Source organism: Tachypleus tridentatus, chromosome 12, assembly GCF_004210375.1.
Source record: "Tachypleus tridentatus isolate NWPU-2018 chromosome 12, ASM421037v1, whole genome shotgun sequence".
Taxonomy (NCBI): domain Eukaryota; kingdom Metazoa; phylum Arthropoda; class Merostomata; order Xiphosura; family Limulidae; genus Tachypleus; species Tachypleus tridentatus.
Genome location: NC_134836.1, coordinates 85,991,139 through 86,015,680, shown reverse-complemented (window position 1 = coordinate 86,015,680; position 24,542 = coordinate 85,991,139). Strand labels below are relative to the sequence as shown.

At 33.7% G+C, this 24,542-nt stretch overlaps 2 protein-coding genes across 4 annotated transcripts in view; one reads left to right on the top strand and one right to left on the bottom strand.

Moving 5' to 3' along the window:
* LOC143235460 (anoctamin-4-like) overlaps positions 1 to 15,881 on the bottom strand; it is a 37,925-nt gene extending 22,044 nt beyond the window's left edge. The window contains exons 1-3 of one of the 2 annotated variants that reach the window (XM_076473654.1): positions 15,383 to 15,881; positions 14,535 to 15,175; positions 2,249 to 2,410 (exon numbers count right to left, since the gene is read on the bottom strand). In XM_076473654.1, coding sequence (XP_076329769.1) covers positions 2,249 to 2,258 — 10 coding nt within the window. In that variant the 5' untranslated portion in view covers positions 2,259 to 2,410; positions 14,535 to 15,175; positions 15,383 to 15,881. Of the gene's footprint in view, positions 1 to 2,248; positions 2,411 to 14,534 lie in introns of both variants that reach the window. The other variant, XM_076473655.1, reaches the window with a different exon arrangement.
* Positions 15,882 to 19,287: 3,406 nt separating this feature from the next.
* LOC143235459 (uncharacterized) lies at positions 19,288 to 24,000 on the top strand. Of its 2 annotated transcripts, none has more exons than XM_076473653.1 (4): positions 19,288 to 19,568; positions 22,439 to 22,504; positions 22,658 to 22,723; positions 23,810 to 24,000. In XM_076473653.1, the coding sequence occupies exons 1-4, from the start codon at positions 19,559 to 19,561 to the stop codon at positions 23,920 to 23,922; spliced, it is 255 nt and encodes an 84-aa protein (XP_076329768.1). In that variant the 5' UTR covers positions 19,288 to 19,558; the 3' UTR covers positions 23,923 to 24,000. The 2 variants fall into 2 exon arrangements, with proteins under 2 accessions (XP_076329768.1, XP_076329767.1); XM_076473652.1 differs by lacking the exon at positions 19,288 to 19,568 and adding an exon at positions 20,138 to 20,750.
* Positions 24,001 to 24,542: the final 542 nt, after the last annotated feature.

The following is a 24,542-nucleotide window of genomic DNA, read 5'->3' as shown; positions in this document are numbered from 1 at the left end:
TGATATTAATTTGTGATCAGTCATGGTCCAAAGTTTGTTACATGAAGAATGATTTAAAAACATGTCTATACAATAGAATGCCAACTGAGAAAGTTAGCATAGTGCTAGAGTGGCAGAAGTAGTCAGCAATGCTAGTAATACATGACACAATATGATTGATGGAGGGTGGTCACATGACCAGCACATGTTCTGAAATGGTGAGAAAATACTGGTGCACTGATAGCAAACATTTTTATAGCAATGCTTAAAGGGCAAACCAGGACTGAGATAGCTTTGGGTGAGAGGAAGTAATATTGTTTTGGAAAAAGACATCAGTATAAAAAGATGTTGCAATTGTCTAGAGTAATTTGCCACTACAACCAGAATAGAACAAAAAAAAAAAACTTTGACAATCACAGAAATCCAAAGGGTGCCTTCTAAATTACTAAAATACAAAGCTGATAACTTACCACACAGTAAATGAATGTGTGAGAGGCTAGGACTTGAAATTAATGTTAATGAACAATACAATATATAAATTCAGAATAATAAATATTTCAATGAATAAATGAATCAGGAGTAAAAAGCAATAACAAACATAATGACAAAATCACTAACAACATTTAGTAATAATCAGTAATAATATTCTTCATCAATATCTTGTGAACTAACTTGTGAAAGCTCAATGTAAGATTTTCATTCACTTGTTAGATCACAAGATTACAAACCATGTGACTGTAATTTTCATAATGTACAACATTTATGATATCTGTACATCCCCACCAGGGAAAACTGATGCCAGTTTCACATTACATGCATGTGTACTCAAACAAACATGATCATTTAGAAGGTGAGCTATTATTTTAATGCAATTAAACATTCAGAGAAAAGCTAGAAAATAGAAGGAATAATAAATGAATGCTAACAAAACCGTAACTAAATATAAAAACATAATTTATTATATCACAGTGTTGATGTAGCCTCTTTCTTGTAACTTTATTATACAAGTTACATGGTTTTAATTTTGTCACTTGACAAAGTATGTATATCTTACATTAGATGTGAGACAATTATGGTAAAGTACTCATGATGACTCAATCTTATACTTATTTTATTAATCCATATTCACAATGTTAAAACTTTAAGAAAACATAATTTTTTTATACCAAGCAATTATAGCCATATTATATTCTCTGAGTACATGTATCTTGACTGTGTAAAAGGATCTGAGAATGATATCTGTAATAATTAATTTAAAGTCAGCTAAGCCAATACAAATTTAACAGGTGATTACACACTGTTCATTAACAAGTCCCAAAATTGTTTTATAGAAACAGCTGTTTAATATACATAAAGTTTGTTCAACAATAACTGCTATTCAAGTTTGATAACAGCTGATTAGCATGTGTCATTTTTGTTCAACAGGAACTGTTGCTCAGAAGTGGTACCAATTGTATGTGTAAAGTTTGTTAAACAAGAACTGATGTTTACATTTTGTACTAGCTGCTTAGTATGTCTCATATTTACTAAAAAAACTGATGCTTAACTTGAGAGTGGCTGTTTATCTTCTTAAGATTGTGCAACATGAAAAAATATTTAAACTTGGTAAAAACTGTTTAACACATCAATAGACATTAACCACCTGTTAACAGGATTAAATGTAATGTATTTCTATATCAGTTCCTGTTGAATTGTCAGAAACATGTTAGACTCAACATAGTTGAAGAGAAGCTAACATAAGATTACTAACTTGTCAATAAGTAATTACACACACCATTATTTCTTTTACAATGATATATATATAGATTCTTTTTCAACTCTCCTTTCATTAAACACAAAAGGTGTTAATATTACTTGAAAACCATTGTTAGCTACATAACTTAAATGTTTTTGTTCTTTATGTTTAAAAAATCTGAACATTAATAAATGATGATTTTGTTTACTAGTGTAATGTTTTTTCTAATTATCTGATGTTCTGAACACAGGGTGAGACCTCTTCTTTCCATTTCATGATAAGATAAATATTTGTTTGAAGGTGCTTTATTTTATTTGCAATGCATGTTTCTTTCAAGTGCTAATTAAAACATCCCTTTACAATTTATAAAATAACTACTGTAGAGAACATTACGTTATAGATTTCAAGAAACTTACCATTGGAAGACTACAGTATTGTCAATATAAAGTTACTGATAATAAAAATTCAATTAGAATAAATAAAAATTAAGTTATTACATGTGAAACACCAGAAGCACACATCAACACAACCTACCTTCACACATTTCATCATCCTAAACATCTTTCTACAGTTCTACATACATCTTTTTTCCTCACATTGTTCTTCTACTGTTTCCTCAGCCTCTATTAAACCTTGTAAGGGATCTGTATCAGGTTTGGTTTCATACCTTTTGAAGTCAAATAGGTAGCATCAAATCTGCTCACATTACAGAAAGAAACAAACAGTTCATATTAGACATTATCAAAAGAAAAAGATTCAAAATTGTAATTTATCTTCATAAAATTTCCATTCTTGTTTGCAGTTTGATAGATAGAAAGCTTACAAAAACACATACATAAAATAAATATATAATATTTACTTTCTTTAATAAGACCAAACTTTACTAACCTGTCATGAATATATATTTTGGATATGTACTACATACAAATTTAAGCATACTTCCCAAACTTATTTCAGATAAAGAATTCCAAAAAACTAATAAAGTATTCTCTTTAGTAGAACAGAACATCACCTAGTCTTTACAGTTAATAGTCTCACTAAATTTTGATATATCTTTTTGGTAATTCAGGTCATGTTTTTTTTGTTTGTTGTTATTTACAAGAAATACAAAGACAGTTAAGTGAAGATACTGAATAACAATATTAACAGAAAATAACTTCTGTCTTTTACAACCAGCTGTTCCAGAAACCGATGTCATTATAACTATTAAATTCAATACATGTGTTCTCTTACACCCTTATACCATTAGAGTTACTAAACACTGAACCTACTGATCTATCTAATGTATGACAGTAACTTAACAGTTTGTAGTATAATAAAGTGTAATTATTTAGTGTCACTGTTATTTAAAATGGAACTGTAGATTGGTGGAAAGAATAAAAGACTTTATAAATGCTGACAACTGAGAACACGGAGGATGTTCAGTGCACTTGTGCATTTGACCCGAAGCAGCTTTAAGTGTGGTATAAAGGTCAGCTTATGGTCAAAGATAAGCCCCAAGAACTTGGTCTCAGGGACCACTGGCAACAAAACTTCAGCAATATGAAGTTCAGGATCAGGGTGAATACCCCGTTGGCAGCAAAAGTGCATGCATACGGTTTTAGAGAGAGAGAAATTAAAGCCGTTTGCCATAGTCCACGATTGAGGGCAGTTTGTAGTTGCCGCTCAATATATCTCATGTTCGACGACTGACATGAGATATAAAAGTCGTCAACATACAGCCCATTCACAATAGTGAGAGGGAGTTGTTCAGTGATGGCATTTATCTTTATACTGAAAAGTGTGACACTCAAAACACAGCCCTGAGGAACTCCAAGTTCCTGTACAAAAGAACGGGAAAGTGTCGAACCCACACAAATTGGAATCTCCTGTCCATAAAAATTTTTTAATAAACATGGGTAAATGGCCACATAACCCATATGTATGGAGGTCTCGCAAAACGCCATACCTCCATGTTGTGTCATAAGCCTTCTCAATGTCAAAGAATATTGATACAAGATGTTGGCGTTTGAGAAAGGCTTCTCTGATTGATGTTTCAAGACGAATTAGGTGGTCCGTGGTGGAATGCTGTCATCGAAACCTACACTGGGTGAGCGAAACGAGGTTGTTTGATTCAAGGAACCAAACAAGACGAGCATTAACCATCCTTTCTAATGTCTTACAGAGACAGCTCGTAAAAGCAATTGGACGGTAGTTTGAAGGAATCTTGGGATCTTTCCCTAGCTGAGAGAAAAGTAAAATAATAGCCTGGCACCAGGCATCAGGAAAAAACATTCTCCTGCCAGATCCGGTTAAAGACAATCAGAAGGACATCAAGAGAAGCAGGAGAGAGATAGTGCAGCACATCATAGTGTACATCATCAGGTCCAACAGATGTACTGGCAGACCGATGAAGGGCCATTTTCAGTTTCACCAATGTAAAGGGACAATTATAGCAAAAGAAACAGTCAGTTCAAAAGGAAAGAGGTGAACGCTCTGCCCGAGTCTTGATGGCCAAGAAGGTGGATGAACAAGCAGAAGTGCTAGATACCCGACAAAAGCTTTCACCTGGAGTATCAGCAATGCTCCAGACATCAGCCACCTCCTGACCATCAGAGAGTAAGATCGAGAGGGGGACAGAATTGTAGTGCCCATTAACCTTTTGAATCCTGTCCCATATGGCCTTGGAACTAGTGGTAGAAGATATGCTAGTTGTGAACTTAATCCAAGATTCCTTCTGGCTTTGACGTCTTACCCACCTAGCATGTGCATGGACCCGTTGGAAAGCGACGAGGTTCAAAAGTGTGGGATATCTACGAAAAGTATCCTAGGCCCCTTTTTGAGTCTTCCATACTAAGTGGCAAGCAGAATTCCACCACAGACGAGGATATTGTGGAAAACGTGTTGAGGTTTTAGGAATACACTGAGCAGCTGCATGTGTAATACAGTCAGTTCCGCTGCTACACAGTCGTCTATTGATGGCTGATTTACGATGGCAGGATCAAGTTCTGCGAGAGCAGTGAAAGTGAACTAGTCTGCCTGATTCAGCTTCCACCGGGGCATGTGGGTATGGTGGCATCGATCACGACCAGTCTCTCTCAAAAGGATAGGAAAATGATCACTGCCTAGTGGATTATTGTCAACCCTCCATGAAAAATGGGAGAATAATGAAGGGGAGCAAACTGAGAGATCAATAGCGGTAAAGAAATGACTAGGTGCATGAAAATAAGTGGAAGAACCAGTATTGAAAAGAGAAAGATTGTGATCAGAGAGCATACGCTCTACAGAGTCACCCCTCCCACCAATAACAGCACTTCCCCAGAGGGGATGATGTCCATTAAAGTCGCCCAGGATTAAAAATGGAGACGGCAACTGTTCAATGAGAGCATCAAGGTCTGATTGATCATATGTCTCTCCAGGAGTCAGGTAGAGAGAACAAACAGTGATGGTATGACCCAAGGAAACACGAATGGCTTCGGCCTCCAAAGGTGTGTTGAGTGACAAAGACAGGGTGGGCACATGCTGATCAATCAATAGTGCCACCCCTTCATGTACTCGTCCATCACACAGCCTGTCATTTCTGTACAGAGAAAATTGCCGAATGGTGGCTGTATCAGCAGGTTTGAGAAATGTTTCTTGTAAAGAAAGACAAACAGGATGGTAGGAAGCAATCAGTGTTTTGATATCATCCAGATTAGAATGTAAACCTTGACAGTTCCATTGTATCAAGATGGCCATTTTTAATGACGGGTAGGTGAAGTGGCTGGAGAACCCTTCTTTTTATGACCACATCTTTTATCCTTACTGTCCTTAGTCAGAGGAGGTCTATCAACCTCCATGGATCCTGCCCTGGGTCGAGTGGGCAGGTCTTTGTTATTGGAAGGGGATTCCAGTGACTGAGGACGCGAGCGAATGATTGTTTTGCCACTTGGGTTGGGAGAAGAAGATGTATCAGAAGAAATGCCTGTATTTGAAACTGTAGGATGTGGATCTTAAGGTTTGTTAAATGTATGGGAGGAACAGAGATGGGTGTGGAAGTCGATTCATCAACCTTTCTACCCATGGAGGTCAAAAGGCTTTTCATTTGTTTTGAAAATGATTCTCTTGGAGGCACAGAGAGATCTGTCTGCACTCCCACTGTAGTTGTGGAATGAAGTGCAGCAGCATATATCCAAGATGGAGTGGTGGGCAGCAATTTCCGAGCCTCAGGATAACTAATGTTATGTATCGTTTTGAAACGCTGCACTTCTTTTTCCTCCAACCATTTTGGGCAAGAATGAAAGTAGGACAGGTGAGAACCATTGCAGTTGATGCAATGTGGGTCCATGTCACATTCATAGGCATTGTGGTCCTTGCCACCACAATGAGCACATGTCAGGGAACCACGACATGATGTCTTTGAGTGGCCAAATCTCTGACACTGGAAACATTGGAGAGGGTTTGGAATGTATGGCCATACCCTGCAAATGAGATAACCTACCTTGATGGTGGCAGGTGCACGTAATGAAGTAAATGTCAAAACGAGGGTATTTGTTGGCAGTGGAGATGCACCTCACTGCAGAAACTCCTTGAGTGGCGAGACCAGCGAGAATCTCTGACTCGGGAACGTTCTTCAAATCCCTCTCAACAATAACTCCACATGATGAATTCAAGGTAGCATGAGGGGTAACCTCAATATGCACATCCCCAATTGCCTTTGAATTCAAGAGGAGTTCACTGTGTTGGGATGTGGATGTTTCAACCAATATATCTCCAGATCGAAGCTTCTTTACTGACTTTGGAGAGCCAGCAAGTCCCTCTAGTCCCTTCTGAATAAAAAAGGGAGGCATTTGCCCTAAATGTTTTTCCGAAAGAGAACGTAATATAAGAAAATGAGGTACGTGTGTTACAGATGTTGAAGATTGCTGTTCAGAGTCTTCAAGATGTGGTCGCTTACCCATTGACTGTTTTTTCACTATTTTATTTAAATTTTTTGAAGGAGGATCCATAGGAAAAAAGAAAAATTTCGGTACCCACTGACCCCACCCACCACGGAGCCCTAGGAGGGGACCCACTACAATGCCATGCAAGGACAATGCAGCAACACCAGGGTTTCGTGAGCATTATACCCAAACAACAGCATCAGGCACAATGTCCACAACACCCGTTGAGAACTTCCAACACTGGTACTTGGTTGACTCTAGCCCAAGTGGACCAGCCGATTGACCCCAGGGGGCCACCCAAAGGCCGCCCGTCTACAGGAATTCGAGGCCAAAGTGGTGTGTTAGGGTTGGACCCCTCAACCACCAGGATCCTCTCCTCCCCTTCAGGGGTCGCCATGCATGGCAAACACGTGGATGGATGTTTAGATCCCAGAGAAATTAAACAGACAGAACAGAACCTTTCCTGGGAGGTCCCCTCACCATGTACAGGAATCCACACCAAGGAGCCCCAAAAACTATTATAAAGAATTTGCTCTCTCCACAATGCACCTTTATGTTCCATGTAGTTTAAATTTTTATAAATGTTTCTTTGTCATAAATTCTGTGCCAATGTTATAACAGAACAATTATATCACAAAAACTATCAAACATATTTTTTGCATTTTGATATTTCAATACAGTAGTCAAATATATAGTTTATGCAAATTATTGCTGAGAAAGTAATAAATTTGCTATGCCTATAAAAAGACTCATCAAAGTATGATGCAGTAAAACAAATTTCATCATGTGAAATACAGAGCTAGTATAACTTGCACAAATCATGTGAAATAATACATGTTTTTCAAACTGATATTTTCCTTTCATCAGTCTGGTGTTCTGCTTTCAAAAGAGGAAAGTCATTATTAAATATTCATAAACAGGTAAAAGTAAAAATTCAATTACTTTCCATTGGTGTTCTGCTTTCAAAAGAGGAAAGTCATTATTAAATATTCATAAACAGGTAAAAGTAAAAATTCAATTACTTTCCATTGGAGCCACAAACTTGATTAAAACATTCCATAGTAATGTTTGTTTGAGAAACCAGAAACTTTTATTCCTATGCTTGATTAAACATTGTTTATACAACACACACCTTCCCAATTTTAAACATTATTGTTTTGAGAAAGAAAAAAAAAGTCAGTTATTTTGCCACAAACAATATTGAGTCTTCTATCTAGACTGGAACTTCCCTGATATCTCACTGAGGATTCATGACAAGTGAATTAATTTTGAGTTGACATAGAAACAATTCACTTAATTCTGTTCTTTTTCTTCATCAACCTCACATCAAATTATCCACCTCAGAAGTTATGTAATGATTTTGTAAAAATACAATTGTCCAACACGAATCCACTGAAGTCAAATGGTTTGTAATTTTCCAAATCTGTAAATGTTCCTAGTCAGTTATCTGAAGTTAATAAGCATTATAACAATTGGTTATAGCTTTCAGGGTTTTCAACATACCAACTATAACAAACCCACAATATATACTGTCTTATGGCACATTGTATTCCTTGTATATAATTATAGCTGTGAGGGGATTCTCAAGTTTAGCTTATGCATCAACACAGATGATACACCAATGTTTACATTCACACACATATACTGTTTATTTTAAGTTCAAAAAATTTCTACGGTGTTGGTGGATATGCAGGAATTTTGCAATACTGATTTAACAGTACAAATTATGTGCATTTCTAAATATAAATTTAACTTAAACATCAATATTAAGTAGATATGTGATGATAAATTCACCACACTTAAGAGAGCAAAACCACATGAAAAGAATATTAGGAAACAAAAATTCTCTAATTAAGGTGTTGTAATATATATTATAACATTTGTCATTTATTACCATACTTGTGCACTGACAGTACAAAAGAAGTCACTAACTGGTATATTTTGCTGATTCACACACCAGCTAACAACAGTTGCTTTCTGACACATTTGTTGGAATTAAATTAACCTCAATATTTTGTTTCCACATGTAGAAAGACGTTTGTGTTTAAAAACAACTCACTGTGATAAAATTTGCTATACCTTTTTGTAAGGAAACAGACAACTGACAGGTTGTTGTCATGATTTTACAGAATACCTGAGGAACTGGAGAGCAGAGCATAATGGATGAGATAGGCTTATGAGACCATAAAAACATGTTCATATGTGATAACAGATTGTTTGTTAAATGTAGAAGATAAAAGATAATCAGATTTATATCAAGTAAAACAAAACGTGTTGCAAAACAATTTCCACGTTGCCAAGAGTCAGCTGCAAGAAAGAAAAGAATGTTGATTGTGTAACTAATCAGAACTACTATTACATTGAAACAAACTAGTTACTTAAAAGTGATAAACTACAACAGGAATGAATTTATAGAACAGAAATTCTCTAATTAAAGTGTTGTAATAGATATTATAATGTTTGTCATTGATTATTATACTTATGTACTAACAGTATGAGAAGCCATGACAGGTAGATTTTGCTGATTGGTACACCATCTAACAACAGCTGCTTTCTGACATATTTGGTTGACATTAAATTAACTTCAATATTTTGGTTCCATTTGTAAAACGGTTTGTGTGTTTACAAATATCTAACTATGATGAAATTTGTTCTACCTTCTTGTGCACAAATAAACAAGTGACATGTTTTCTTGACTTTTATACGACACCAGAGGAACTGGAGAAGAGACCACAATGGATCTAAATGACTTAACATGAATGTTGGCAGACATCTAACACTGTCTTCTCTTTTTTATTAAAGGTAAAATGAATCCAATTATCAAGGATAGTAGATGGTACTTTTACTTTTAGTAAAGTGCTCCAGGGAATTAAGAAAAATGTATAATAATTGCTCATGTGGAATAATAAACATTTTTAACCATAATTTGAAGCAAAATAAGATTTAACTTAAGTGGGAAAATAATCAAACAGCTTAATTGTGAATAACTTTTAGACTGAAAATCAGGAGACAGGATAAAACTCTGACCAGAACTTGGACCTTTGATTGTTATTTAAGTGAACAACACTGATATGAAACTATGACTGAACAAAAGGATCTTGTTACATAAATGGATAAGTACCTGAAGTTGTTGTGTGTGTGTGTGTGTGTGTGTGTGTGTTGATTTGAAGTCACACTTGGAATGCTTTGTACAGATTGGTGGCCTTATTTAAAATTATAATGACCTGTTGAAAACAGTCCAGAGAAAGGTTACGCAGATGATTCTATAGAAATAGGTTAAAATATGTTTTATTGTGAGAAGAGTATGAAGTGATTTTATTAAAGTTTATACGATTATCTGGGTGATTAATCAAAGTCCTTTATTCCATTGTGATATATTCTAAACGTAATTCTACAACAGGTAACAAGTTTAAGGTTTAGAAAAGACAGACTAGGCCCTGATAAAACATTTATTTTTAATGGTAATTTAACTAATGGAATAAGCTGCCATTGACAATAATAGAGACTGCCATTTTTGAAGAGTTTGAGATTGGAATCTGTGATTTACTTTAAAAAAATATTTTAATTTCTTTAATGTTTAAATGTTGTAATTTCTTTAGCAGAGTCAAAGTAAGATCATCATTTCTGGCCACAACCAATGCTGTAATAATGACATTAAATGTTTTTTCATTGCCAGTTATCAAGCTTAAGTTTTTATGTGACTTTCATAATTAATCATATCAATCTTCTTTTATGAAAGTGAATTTAAAAAGTAATATTTTGATTTACAAAGTTATTATTACAATTGATTATCTTTTACTATGTGCTTTTTTAGTTGAAATTAATAAATAAGTAAACTATCAAAAGATATTCATAAAATGAAAAACTTAACATGATATTCAAGGTATTCTACCATTCTCTTATCCTAATTATAATTCAAAGTGTAAAAGCAAAGAAGTGAAACAAATTTGGACAAGCATAAGACAATTTAATTTTTTATGATTTTCATAAATGTTTTTTTCCTACTGTATTCATTTTGAACTTCATTTACTTTGTATTTATTACATTTTTTTATTTGTTATTAAATTTTAGGTAGAATATGCTGCCATACTGTGTCCAAAAGTTACGGTAAGAAATTTAGGATATTACAGTAAAGTTATGAAGAATTAACCTCTTAATACATAATAAAAAATAATTGTTATATTTACTATATTATATTTATAAATGATAAAATTTAACACCTGAATGTAATGTTTAATCCAAAAAATTATCTCTTTCTCTCTTATTCATCATCCACTTAATTTGTGTTGTTAACTTTGTTTGATCATCTGAATTATCCTGGAGTTTATGGTCATGAAGTGTCCAAAAGTAAAATTAACAAGAGAATAAACACAGAATATCAAAATAAAATGTAAAAGAAGTTACTCCTTAATGTTAAAAAGTAATAAAACTGATAAAATTATCAAAGAAATTAACCCTTATTATTTAGATAAAAAATACAATGACAAGATAACCATAAATTTATCTTTAACATTTTCAGTTTAGAAACACTGCTTTATCTGTTTTATTCATACCAAACTTCATTTGTTTTGCATTTGACTTAGATGTTGTTATCAATATACAAATGAAAAATGTAGAAGAAAAATGAAAGGAGAAAACTGTTAATATTTAAAATAAAGCTACATATGAATATTGTATGGTAGCAAATTCTATACTGTATACATGGCTTTAAGAACCTTTTGAATCAACCAATAAAATATATATTTTGTGTAACTAGCAAAACTGCTCATTATAATAGAGGATATGGCCAATTAAAGAATGAATTAGGCCTGCATGTAACAATTTTTTCTTTCAATTTCACTTATGGTGAAAAAGAAATGTTTAACATGTATATAAAAATATCTGTCACTACAGTTTAAATCAAATAATAAAGAACTTAATAATAAAAATAATTATTGCAATTGTCCTAACTCTGTAGAAAGCTATCATTTTTTAAAACATAAATATGTCTTTTAATATTGCTCATACAGTCTCTGTTTATAAGCTTAATTTGATTCTAGATAAAATCAGCCATAGTGATATGAAAAAATGGGATAACAAATTAAAGTGTCAAAAATGAAAGGATGTTTTGTGTAAAAAAACTGGTGTCCAACTGCATCTCTGAAAAAAAGGTCTACAGAATTGTTGTATTTCTTTCTTGAAGTTTTTTTTGTGCCTAGAAAGTTTTCTGTTAATGATTCAATATATAGATAAATTTCACCATACCAAAATTAAAAAGAACAAAAAAAAGTTAGGAAGAACAGAACAGGTACATTATGAAGTCATGAGGGTAATATATGCACAAGTAAATTTCAAAATGATGCATTTGAGTTATTACCTACAGTAGTTCTCAAAGTTTGTACTCAATTACTTTTAGGTACACTGATGGAGCTGTGATTAAACTTTTATTTAACTTTACTTTCATTAGGTAAGTACCAAGTACATCATTTGTACCAAATATAAGCAGAAACAATTCTGTTACTATTGTTAACTTCTAATTACACTTCAGTAAAAAATATGAAGGCACAAACTTTTAAAGCTAGTGCTGAAAAGTTTGAAAAATATGGCTTATGAAGACATAATGCTAGAAATTGGGCTACAAACTGTTGAATATGAAATTTCACAAAAGGTATAAGCTTTTAATACAAGTTACAAATCCATGCTAAATAAAATACAAATTTTAAATCAAGACAATTATCTTCACAGATAATTAGTTGGTTTACTAATTCCTTGGAATGTAACACAGCTTTAAATTTAACTTCTTCACAAACATATGACATTGCAAACTAAATTACTGTACATTGCAACTTAAAACTAATTATGAATGAAACTTGCTTTATTAACAGATTATTACAAAAAAATTATAATTTTGTTCACATATTATAATGAAAAATTTATAGGTCAGGATCAGGGATAAGTAGTTGTATTTTTAAAAAGTATATTGAATATACAAGTCTGTTTGATCGTTTGTTTTTTAATTTTGCGCAAAGCTACTTGAAGGTTATCTGTACTAGCTGTCTTTAATTTAGCAGTATACAATTAGGAGGAAGGCAGTTAGTCATCATCATCCACTGCCAACTCTTGCGCTACTCTTACCAACGAATAGTGGGTTTCGCCCTCACATTATGAGTAAAAGGCCTTAACCCACCTGGCCATGCCGGCTTAAGTCTGTTTGAAATAAACGTCAAATAATACCAGGGGGTTATAACATCTTAATATTACACTTATCATATGCATGTTAAGTTAGTATTTAAGTCTATTTAAAATAAATACAAAATAATGGTGTTAAAATGAGGTCTGAAAAAGTTATTTATAAAGTATTTTAAATAATATTTAAAGATCACTGCAAATAATATGCATAGTTCCTGTTATTTAGATTCCATACAGTTGAAAGAAAATATATATTTTATTTCTACCTATTATATGAAAAATTATTTAAGAAATCAGAGAAGCACTACATTCTTCTATTTACTTAATTAACAAAAAAACGATAGCATTTACTGCCATCATCGGTCTTGAAAGCTAACTATCTTGAGAGCTTTTGAGTTTTTCATACTTTTAAATTTTGATAATAAATGTACAAAAAAAATTGTTATGAAATTATTTATTAAGCTTTGTAAAACAAATATTTGTGTTTTGTCAATGGTCTTCAGTTTAATTGTTGAAAAACTATTTCTTTTTATACCTTTTTTCTAAAATAATACTGAGGTAAATTATATCTTTTCAAGACACACATACTTGTAATAGGAAAATTCTGTGGTGTTAAACCTATATATTTATGGTGCACAAAGTAAATTCTGACAAGAAAAACTTTCTTTTTATTAATTACATGCCATCTAGGTCTGGCACAGCCAGGTAATTAAGACACTCGACTCGTAATCTGAGGGACCTACCAAACATATTCACCCTTACAGCAGTGGGGGGAGTTATACAGTGACAGACAATCCCACTATTCGTTGGTAAAAGAGTAGCCCAAGAGTTGGCAGTGGGTGAAGATGGATAGCTGCCATATATCTCGTCTGACACTGCTAAATTAGGGACGGCTAGCGCAGATAGCACTCATTTAGCTTTGCACAAAAATTCAAAACTCACATCATCTAGAGATGGTAAAAATAACGTGTATGAAAGAGTGAAAATTTGTTCTATTTGGTCGTGAATTTTCATCCTTATGTTAAGTTCTTTAAATTATGAAAGGTATAATATACAAGTACAAAGAAAATGAAGAACCTGAAAAAATATTTTGGGGGAATTTCAAAAAACATAAAATTATGTGTTCCCTTTGAACAAAGTAGTTGACTTATTGCTGCAGGTTATGATTATACCCACTAAAGATGATACTGAACAAAATAGTTGATTAACCATTGTAACTAATGATCTTTCTCAAGACTCCTCCCTTCTGAATAAAATAGTTAAATTTCCACTCAAAATAGTGATCTATATCCAGACTAGTTATTTATTCTTCTCCAGTTTCATTACTTTTGAACAGAACAGTTGATTTACAACCGTAGATAGTGAAATATCTCAGATATGTTGCTGCTAAACAAACTGTTTCTCTTACTACTGCAAGTACTGAGCTTTCTTTAGATTCATTTCACTGAATAAAACATTTCATATACCATGGGAAATAGCAATAGAATTATTCCAACTAAGCAAAACAGCTGACTTACTTTAGTAGGAAGTGATCTCTCCAGAGTTGTAGCTACTGAACAAAATAGTTGACTTACCTCTGAAAATAGTGATTTCTCCCTGGACTCTTCCATTCTGAACAAAATATTTCATATACCACAACAGGTCATTATCTTTTTCACTCTAAGATTCATAGAAAACAAAAACTTTCACCTACCACTTCTTGTAGCAAACAGTCTAATGACTTTTTTTACACAACAAAATAGTTCACTTACTAATGCAAGTAGTGTTTTGTCTCTAGAAAATTGTTCATTTGACATTGCAGGTAGTGATTTATTTCAAGACTTCTCGTTCTCAACCATATGCACACCCCACGAGTACAGCGATAAGTCTACGAATTTACAACACTAAAACCAGGGGTTCGATTCCCCTCGGTGGGCTCAGCAGATAGCTTTGCTATACGAAAAATACACACACACACACACTCAACCATATACTTGATTTTCCACTGAAGGTAGTGATCTGTCTCCAGTCTTGTTTCAATGATATAAATAGTTGGCTTACCATTTCCAGTACTGAGCTTTCTTTGGATTTGTTTCTGCTAAAGAAATTATGTATTTGCCATTGCAAATAGTAACCTGTCTTTAAAATTATTCTATCTTAGAAAATCAGTTGATTTACTGTAAGAGGTAGTGATTTCTCTCCAGACTTATTTCTTCTGAATAAAATATTTATTTTCCATTGAAACTACTGATCATTCTCAAAACTGTTCTTTCTAAACATAATAGTTGTATTTCCACTTGAAGTGATGATCTACCTCCATACTTGTTATTTATCTTTTTCCAGTTCCATTACTTCTGAACAAAATAGTTGACTTAGCGCTGCAGGTAGGGATTTATCTCTAGGCTTGTTCCTTCTGAAAAAACAAACAAACTAGTTGACCAAACACTGCAGGTAATGATCTTTCTTTAGACTCGTTACTTCTTAACCAAAATAACTGACCTATTGCTGCAGTAAGTTATCTATCTCCACCACTGTTACTTTTGAACAAAGTAGTTGAATTTCCATTTCAAGTAATAATCTATCTCCAACCTCGTTGCTTCTTCACAAATAGTTTACTTACCGCTCTAGATAGACATCTGTCTCCAGACTCGTTTCTTCTGAACAAAACTATTGACACTCTACTGTAAGTAATAATCTATTTCCAACATTCTTGGTAATGCACAAAATGACTGATTTTCCACTGGAATTAATGTGTCTCGTTGCTACTGAACAAAATAATTGACCAACCACTTAAAGTAATAATCTTTAATGATGGTTTGGGTCTTTCAGAAGCTTGTCGCTGACACTCCCCCTATCAAAATGCTCCTAGTAAAACAACTCCTACTGATATTGTATCTTTGTTAATCTAAAGATGACCTAAGAAGGTCGAAACGTTGTTCTCTGTTTTATTAGTAAAAGTATTAATTCTCACACCAGCCGTCCTGACATATATTTTTTCTTCAAGTTGGTTTCTCGTCATCACGAATTACTCCTACTGATATTGCCTTCTGGTAACAGTTTGTGAAACCATGACTCACGTGACCTCCCAGACTCCCTGAAGTATAAGGCCACATGACCGCATAAACAGTTTCGACAAGTTAACGACGTAGATGGTTTGAGAAGTGTTTTTACTTCTTTACCTAATAAACAAGGATATATTTGACTTGGTATAGACATCAGGCAGAATGGTATTAAAGGATAAAAAGAAAAGGTACTTTATAAGCGCAAAACACTGTTACACAAAATTTCATATCAGTCTATGTTTATATATACATATATTTGAGCATTACATAAAGTTGGATACAGGAGGTTTGTACCTACTTCTTAACTTTCAAAATTTAAGGACAGTAAATGTAAAATTAAATTTCAATATTACCAAATGTGTAGTAGACGAAGGCAGAAATAACTTGATTTTTTCATCCGTAAATAAACCGAACGTGGCATAATTTCAACAGGTAATAAAAAAGGCAACTAAAGATATAACATGTTAATCAAGTTCATAACTGGGATTATTTTGGTGAAATTAAAATACAATATTTATTAAACTTTAACATTCAAGATGAACTCATGAGTGTTACCGGAGTTGTTTGTTTATTACATTTGTTTATCAAATAGTTCGCTTTTAAATTATAGATAATTTAAATGTTTTGAAACAATGACGTGTCTTCTTAGCGTTTTCAAATTTTCCTTTATTAGTTTTAACCATTCAGCTAAAGAAAAAAGGAAAGCTTGAACAATAAAGTTAGTACAATAGTTGTGGTGGGTAAAGCGCAGATAACCCATTGAACACACACACAAAAGGTTTACACCGAAGTATTACAACAGGCTGACTGATTTTGTTTCAGAATATGGCCAAGCGTGTTAAGGCGTGCGACTCGTAATCTGAGGGTCGCGGGTTCGCATCCCAGTCGCGCCAAACATGTTCGCCCTTTCAGCCGTGGAGGCGTTATAATGTGATGGTCAATCCCACTATTCGTTGGTAAAAGAGTAGCCCAAGAGTTGGCGGTGGGTGGTAATGACTAGCTGCCTTCTCTCTAGTCTTACACTGCTAAATTAGGGACGGCTAACACAGATAGGCCTCGAGTAGCTTTGTGCGAAGTTCCAAAACAAACAAACAATGTTTCAGAATAATTTTGACGCAAACCTGTCTTCAGGTTACGATCATCCCACATAACACTTTTAACAGGCAAAAACATAAAATTACCCAATATATTGGAGTATGTGGACCACTACCAGTAATTAACAGCTTAAAAAAACAAATAGACAATTTGAAAGGTATATCAGAGGATAACGCTGCGAAATTGAACTAGGTCGATAACGACCCGTTGGTGCTTCAGAGAATGTTTTACTATTACTAAGCCTCATGAGACGATAAGAGATAATTACATATTTACATCTACATTTATAATTCGCTTTTCCGCTTGTCTTACTGATTTTCATTTATTTTTGCTTTAATAATATTTCAGGTACTTAAAAAAAAGCCGCAATCCGTTTTTTTAATGCCAAAACAGTTCAACAAAGTTTAAAAAAGTATTCAGTGTGATGACTTTTATGGTTCATTTATGAAAAACATTAAATTGTCGATTTGGCAGATCCTTACCAACACCTTTTCTCACCCGTAACTGTCGAATTATTAATGAAAGTAAGATATATTGATTTAAAAAAGATTTAAATTATACTTTTCAAAAAAAGAAACGCAAAAGGCAAAATATGAGACAAATTGTTAACAAGTTTATTCCGAGTAGTTCTGTATGACATGTGTGAAACTTTGCACATTCACTGCTGAACATCCTAAAATCTGCAAAGGCGAAGTCCACGCTCACTGGGTGAAGTTTAACGTCACTCAACGTCAATAACGAGTATGCCCCCCGTGAGCATCAATAACTGCTTGCCATCTCCTGCCCATGGAAGCGATGAGATGACGAATCACATCCTGTGGAATGGCTGTCCACTCAGCCTGCAAAGCTGCTGCAAGCTGAGGTAGAGTCTGCGGTTGAGGTTGTCGCTGTCGCAGACGTCGGTCCAACTCGTCCCAAAGATGTTCGATGGGGTTTAAATCTGATGATCTGGAGGGCCAGGGAAGAACGTTGATGTTGTGGTGTTTCAAGAAGACAGTGGTGAGTCGGGCTGTGTGAGAACGGGCGTTGTCATGTTGAAAAACGTCGTTGACGTTCACCATGATGGGTTGCACATGGGGCCTAAAAAATCTCGTCGACGGTTGCGTACGGTCTGATCAGAAATCCTACGCAGCCCTGGTATGGTTGAGGCAGTAAAAGTCGCAGTAGTGATCCTATCCCGAAGGTGACGTAACCGGATGTTGCGATCTTGTGCGGGCGCGGTCACACGAAGTCTGCCAGATCGTGGATGGTCACGAGTTGATCCATGTCGTTGGTGACGATTCCATAGCCTTGTGATGGTGCTTGGATGGACATTCACAACTCTGGCAACATCTGATCGAGATTCGCTTGCTTCCAAGCGACCCGTTGCGTTGTGCTTCAGTTAGTCTTGGCGTAACTGTATTGCGTGTCGGTGGCTTAACACTGAGCTATGGAAACCGAGAACCCGTCACTTTTATAGGGATTTTGCACATGTTGCACTTGCAGAACATGCAGATTTCTCAAACAAATTTATTGGACACGCATGCGTTTTGGCGAAAAAATTCGATGTTTTCCTCCGTTTTCAAAGTGCACAACTTTTATTGTCATTATGGTCTGACAATCAGTGCCTTAACACGTGTAACATCACATACTCTGAGCTTGTAACGTTATTACATATATTTTTCTTTAAAATAACAAAAATATCCCTTTTGCGTTTCTTTTTTTGAAGAGTTTTGTTAAAGAGATCTAAAACGTGATTATTTTGATAGTTTCAGGGATCTTCGTGTCTCGAATGAGAGACATTGAAACCATAATTTTACTATCTGGATTGAAGAAAACAGGAGATGGAATTTTAGAAGTAGATGGCGTGAACGTCAAACAGGAAGAAATTACAGAAGTGAACAAATTAATAATAAAAAATAACAGGATATTCCTGACAATCTCACCATATTGTAATCTAAAAAAACGTTTGAAACTGTACCTGAACATTACAAAGATCTTCGTTTAAACACCATTTTTTAGTTATTCTTTATAGACGTCTCCTCTAATGTTGTTTTTTATTAATCATATTTTCTGTGTATTTATATATGTGGTGTATTAAAAATTATATAAATTGTTTGTTTTGGAATTTCGCGCAAAACTACGCGAGGGCTATCTGCGCTAGCAGTCCCTAATTTAGCAGTGAAAGACTAGATGGAAAGCAGCTGGTCATCACCACCCACCGCCAACTCTTGGGCTACTATTTTACCAACGAATAGTGGTGAAATATTATTTGTATGACCTAATTTTAATGTGTTTTTAAACCTTTGCCCAAGCAGTATCTTCCTCTGTGTAGTTAAAAACTATATTAGGCCTACGTTATCACATAGAAACAGTCCGTTATAATGCAAATCAGTTTTTTGATATAATATATAAACATAGGCGTAGTAAAATGACTTTTACCTCTGTATGCTTATCATAAACGAAAGCGATTAAAACGTATCAAAACATGTCACTCTGACGTCATGTTCTGTAATTGTACTATAATAAAGAAGTGGGACGTCGGGTATAGGATTTCTTTCCAGTTGCCTGAAGTAAATTGAAATTTTCTCAGACGTTTTGAGCTGGCTTAGGTATTCAAATTTGATTTTATATAACGTATTTACCCATGTGGAAGTTTAATGCAGTCAGGTAAATTTGAAGTTAACATATTCGATAACTTATTGTTGATATAGGTTCCTCAAGTAGGTAAACAATAAGTTGACAAAGTCACAACCATAAAATCTTGGTTTTGATTTCCTATTCAGAGAGTGTAAAGCCCATTCTGTAGCTTTACGCTAAACCAACGACGATAGGAACAACTTAAAGAGAGATTAAATTAGTCACAACAAATTAAAAATCTTAGGACTCATCAGCAAACACACAAATGGTTTTAATAGAAGCGGAACTGAATACCTTCATAAATATTTGTACCAGTATATAAATGATAAATGCAGTACTATACTATAAGATTCCATATAATCGCACTCTGTAATACGCGAAAAAAATAACTCCAAAATTTGTAGTTTTATTCACTGTAATTCAAGCCAATGTTTTACTGTTGAACTGAATGACTATTGTATATGGAACCTTGTATGATACACTTGTAACAGACAAAGTTCTTAGGTCTTTTGCCTAAAGTGTTGTTTAGAAGAAACAAACTATAATTTGTCACGTAGTCCATTTTTGTTTTTGTTTGTTTTTAAGTTATATAATTTACTTGCCAGGCGAGTTGTTTAAACTATTTTCACAACAATAATTGTGATTATTTAGCAAGTATTATTGTGAAACAACAATATCTTATTTTGTAATAAAAATAACGTAAACATTAAATGTTTTTTCACACATTTTTGAATTTGTATATTTTAAATTCAAATCAAAACTGTTTAAAAATGGAATTGTGGTTTCTGTAGCCTCATCGTAAATTTTACACCTTTTAGTTTCTGTACTTTGTCAGCTTTTAGCGTTTAATCCGTAATTCCGTAACTTTTATCAGCTTTTAGCGTTTATATGCTGCAATAATCGCAATGCCTGGACACATAAAACTTAAACCTGAAAGTATTATACTTGGCGCCCCACAGGTGATTCCGTGTGTCCCTGACAGCTATAGGATCAAAAGTTATACCTTTGATGTTTTCAAGTATTATTGGTTTGGCCCATACGGTGGAATAGCAACAGATGATGATAAAATTCGGGTAAACAAAGCCACGGGTGATTTAATGATTTATAAATTTGATTTTTCTGATACCGGTGTTTATAAGTGCGTTATTGAATACTCAAGAAACTGGGAGATAAAAGCACACAAACCAATTTTCATCACTCATTTCTTGGAAGGTAAATGCTTATAAGAATCGATTTTGCTAGTGTTTAGAAGTTAAAAAAAAACTTTAAATTATGAATCTGATTCCATCCATTTTTACTACAATTTATGTAAAGTGTTATAAGTTCGATATGTATTTAATGATTGTACATTAATTTTCCAAAATCCATGAAATCACCTTTCCAACTACCTTCATACCGCTCACCGCCATTGTTTCCGCGTTAAGCCTGAAGTGTTAAAATGTTAAAAATCAAACTTGTCTGCAGATATAAATTTATCATTACAAAATAATTTTTGGTTTATTATTATTATATACAATAACTAAATACATACATAGATATGAATAAATTTAATCAATAGCATTAAACAATTAATGAAATTAGACATTCCGTGAAGTCAGAAAACGAGATAACCTTATGTTAGAAATTAGAAAGGTTTTGTTGTTTTCTTTACAAATAATTTTAAAAAATCAAAAGTGTTGAATGATTTCTTTAATCGTCTGTGAAAATATTGAAATTACAAAATGCTACAGTGTTATAGCAGAAAAATGTTTCTTTTGTTACAAACACACAGCCAAGTTCTAGTATTCAGAGACATTGTTTAGCCACTTTTCACATCCAAGCGATGAAACAATACATTCTTATCATTTGAAATAAGAAAGTTTGAAGAGCTTATTTTATTAACTATATCTGTTACTGAGCATATCTTTAATTCTGATCTGGGTAGACATCTTCATTTGTTGGAAGTTAATATTAAACACGTTACATATTAATGAAAAAAAAATTCTAGAATAAATACAGCACTGCATGTTGTTTACTCGCTATTCCGTAAAGCAGAATAAACACGATTTCGTAAATAATTTTAATTTTTTGGGTATATGTTCTTTCTCACGCTTCACTTTATTTTCCGTCCAGTCATGTTATATATTTTTAAATTACGGGGTGATTTGTTTTTGAATTTCGCGCAAAACTACACGAGGGCTATCTGCGCTAGCTGTCCCTAATTTAGCAGTGTAAGACTAGAGGGAAGGCAGCTAGTCATCACCACCCACCGCCAACTCTTGGGATACTCTTTTACCAACGAATAGTGGGATTGACCGTAACATTATAATGCCCCCACGGCTGAAAGGGCATGTTTGGTGTGATGGGGATTCGAACCTGCGACCTTCAGATTACGAGTCGAATGCCTTAACACATCTGGCCATGCCGGGCCTTTAATTACCAAAATTTGCGTATTTCATATAGCAAAGCTACAAAGGGATATCCGCTGTAACTATCGAGGGGAAATAGAACCTTTAACTTTAGCATTGTAAATCCTTATTTATCATTAATTATGAAAATACATTGAGTTGAAACCTCCTGTGACTTACGATACAATAGATAAAGAGCAAGATAAGCCATCAACTATATTTGTTAGATTTTGTTTAATCCTTACAGGATTTCCAATGTATGAGTTTCACGAAGAAAAGTAGTTAATAATTTGTTATGAGCCTAAAGTGTCATATCAGGTAAAAAATTCCCCTAGGGGCCCAGCAAAATGTCTGCGTGCTTCCAATGCTAAAACCGGGTTTCGATATCCGTGAGGGGCAGAGCATAGATAGCCCATGATGTAGTTTTATGCTAAATTCCAAACAAACAGTGCAAAATATTATTTCTTATGTCAACAATACTTGAACTACGAACCATCTTATACTTCATTTTAGCATGCGTACAACCTAGTGAAAAGTACCAATGTCCTGAAGGATTCATACTGAGAAATAACCTGTGTTGTAAGTTGTGCTTTCCTTCAAAGCGTTTATATGTGTGATCAGTATTTGTGAATTATAATTTTTAAATAAATTGAAAAAGGAAAAACTGTTTTGAACAAACTAAGCAGTAAATTAGTTATTATATACTTCATCCATTATTTTATTTTTAATAAGCTTTTTTCTTAGATCCAAGTCAACCAGGAACGGAGGAAGAAACATACGTTCCTTCTCCAAGGAAAAGTAAGTTATGCTACATATAAGATTACGCAAAACGTACCATTAACGTGAGACAATATGTGTGGAAAGGTTGGTGACAAAATGTCGTGATGGAAAAATATTACTGTGACGATGTTTCTGTTGACGCGTGTTGTTCTTTCTTCCCATTAAATTTCTTCAATCCTTTATTCATGAAGGTAAAAAATGTAGTAATGTGTGAAGACCCGATCTCTTATAATATTCCAGTACATTGTGGACATTATTTTCTATTCTAAATAATAAATCTCTTACCATTTCAGCACTCATAGCAATTCAGGTAAAACATGATTCACTATCATTCCCACTAATTCACTGTTCACAGTTTGAGCTTTTCTGTTGTCTGAAGTAAGTTTTTGAACCAGTAATTGTATGCCATAAGTATTTTCCTCCTCCTAGTATTGTTGTATTATTTAAACCTTGACTATTTAAAAAAAACTGGTTGACAAGAGCAGAGTTTTAGATTTGTTTACAACAAAAAGACCGTCCATGCACTTTCCCTTTGAATTGTTACCGATAGTTTTCCAATATATTCTCTTTCGTTTGTAGTTCATCTAGACACTAATTACATATTTCTTTGAATAGTGAAACATATAAACAGTATTCAGTTTACAAATTGCTAGTAAGTTAGTGTCGACAAACATACATCCTTGGAAGTCTGAGAACTCGTTACTTTTGCCTTTTGTCTTGTTACGAATATATATATCTGCTGTAATGGTGGTCAGTCACATGACGCATCAAATGATCATTCTGATTTGATATGAAAACACAGTCAGTGTATTTGGTTGTCATAAGATATGATAATCTTTACTTGGATTATCAAGGAAGAAAGTAAATCTAAAGTGATACTTTACACTTCTTTACCTGTACTGTTTTATCCATATGCATTAAACTTATACGTGTTTGAATAAAGAATGGAACTTCTTCGATTCCAGTAACTCAGAACGCTGTGGTTATCTTGTTACTTTCACTGTAGGTATACCAAATGAAACGTAGCCTCCTCCAATACTATCATATAACAAAACAAATTGCACTTGACTAACTTTCTTTTTAACTTGTATTTTTCCATTTCAGCACCATCCATGTTAGAACATCCGATTCCATTGGTAACTGCTGCAGTAGGAATACCACTTTTGTTAATTTCTTTAAGGCAAGAACAAAACAGTATTTTTGTTTTGTTTTGTTGAATAGATCTTAATATAATTTCTATGTTATTAATAGTTGAACCATGTGTGTATATACTTAATAATGAATTTAAAGGGGCTGAGAAATAAAAAAATATTAGTTACTTTCTTTTAATTAGAATGATAAATAATCTAAAGGTTACAAACGCTTGCATTAAAAAGAAATATATAAGGGGAAATTAGCATCATTAGTTTACAATAAAGTGTATTTTAAGTGTGGAGATTAAGTTAAAGCTTAAATTGTGGATCACTTTTTACAATATTACAAGTTATTCTGATGAAAAACATTCCTTGTAAGTATGTTATTGTTCAACCTGTTTTTTATATGTAAATACAATAAGGTACTGTGCGTGTCAATAGAAATACTTGAAATTGAAACGTGTAAAATATGGGTAACCTAAACTATTACAATTCGGGTACTTGGAAAACACTTGAGATAGATATAAAAGGCATTTTCATTCAAAATGGTTCTTTAACTAATTAATGATTTACAGTTTATTTCAATATCGTCTTAAAATTGAAATTTATTAGCGAGCATAATAATTAGTAAATTATCCCTCTTAAGCTATAACATTTTATTCTGAACCCGCTTATTTTAGTGTTATATGTTCATATACTTGCTG

What these genes read in the sequence shown, in the direction of transcription:
- LOC143235459 (XM_076473652.1), top strand. Translation starts at nt 20,444, where the DNA reads ATGCCTGGACACATAAAACTTAAACCTGAAAGTATTATACTTGGCGCC. An exon ending in CATCACTCATTTCTTGGAAG is followed by an intron (nt 20,751 to 22,438) that starts GTAAATGCTTAT and finishes ACTTCATTTTAG; the next exon opens with CATGCGTACAACCTAGTGAA. An exon ending in CGTTCCTTCTCCAAGGAAAA is followed by an intron (nt 22,724 to 23,809) that starts GTAAGTTATGCT and finishes TTTCCATTTCAG; the next exon opens with CACCATCCATGTTAGAACAT.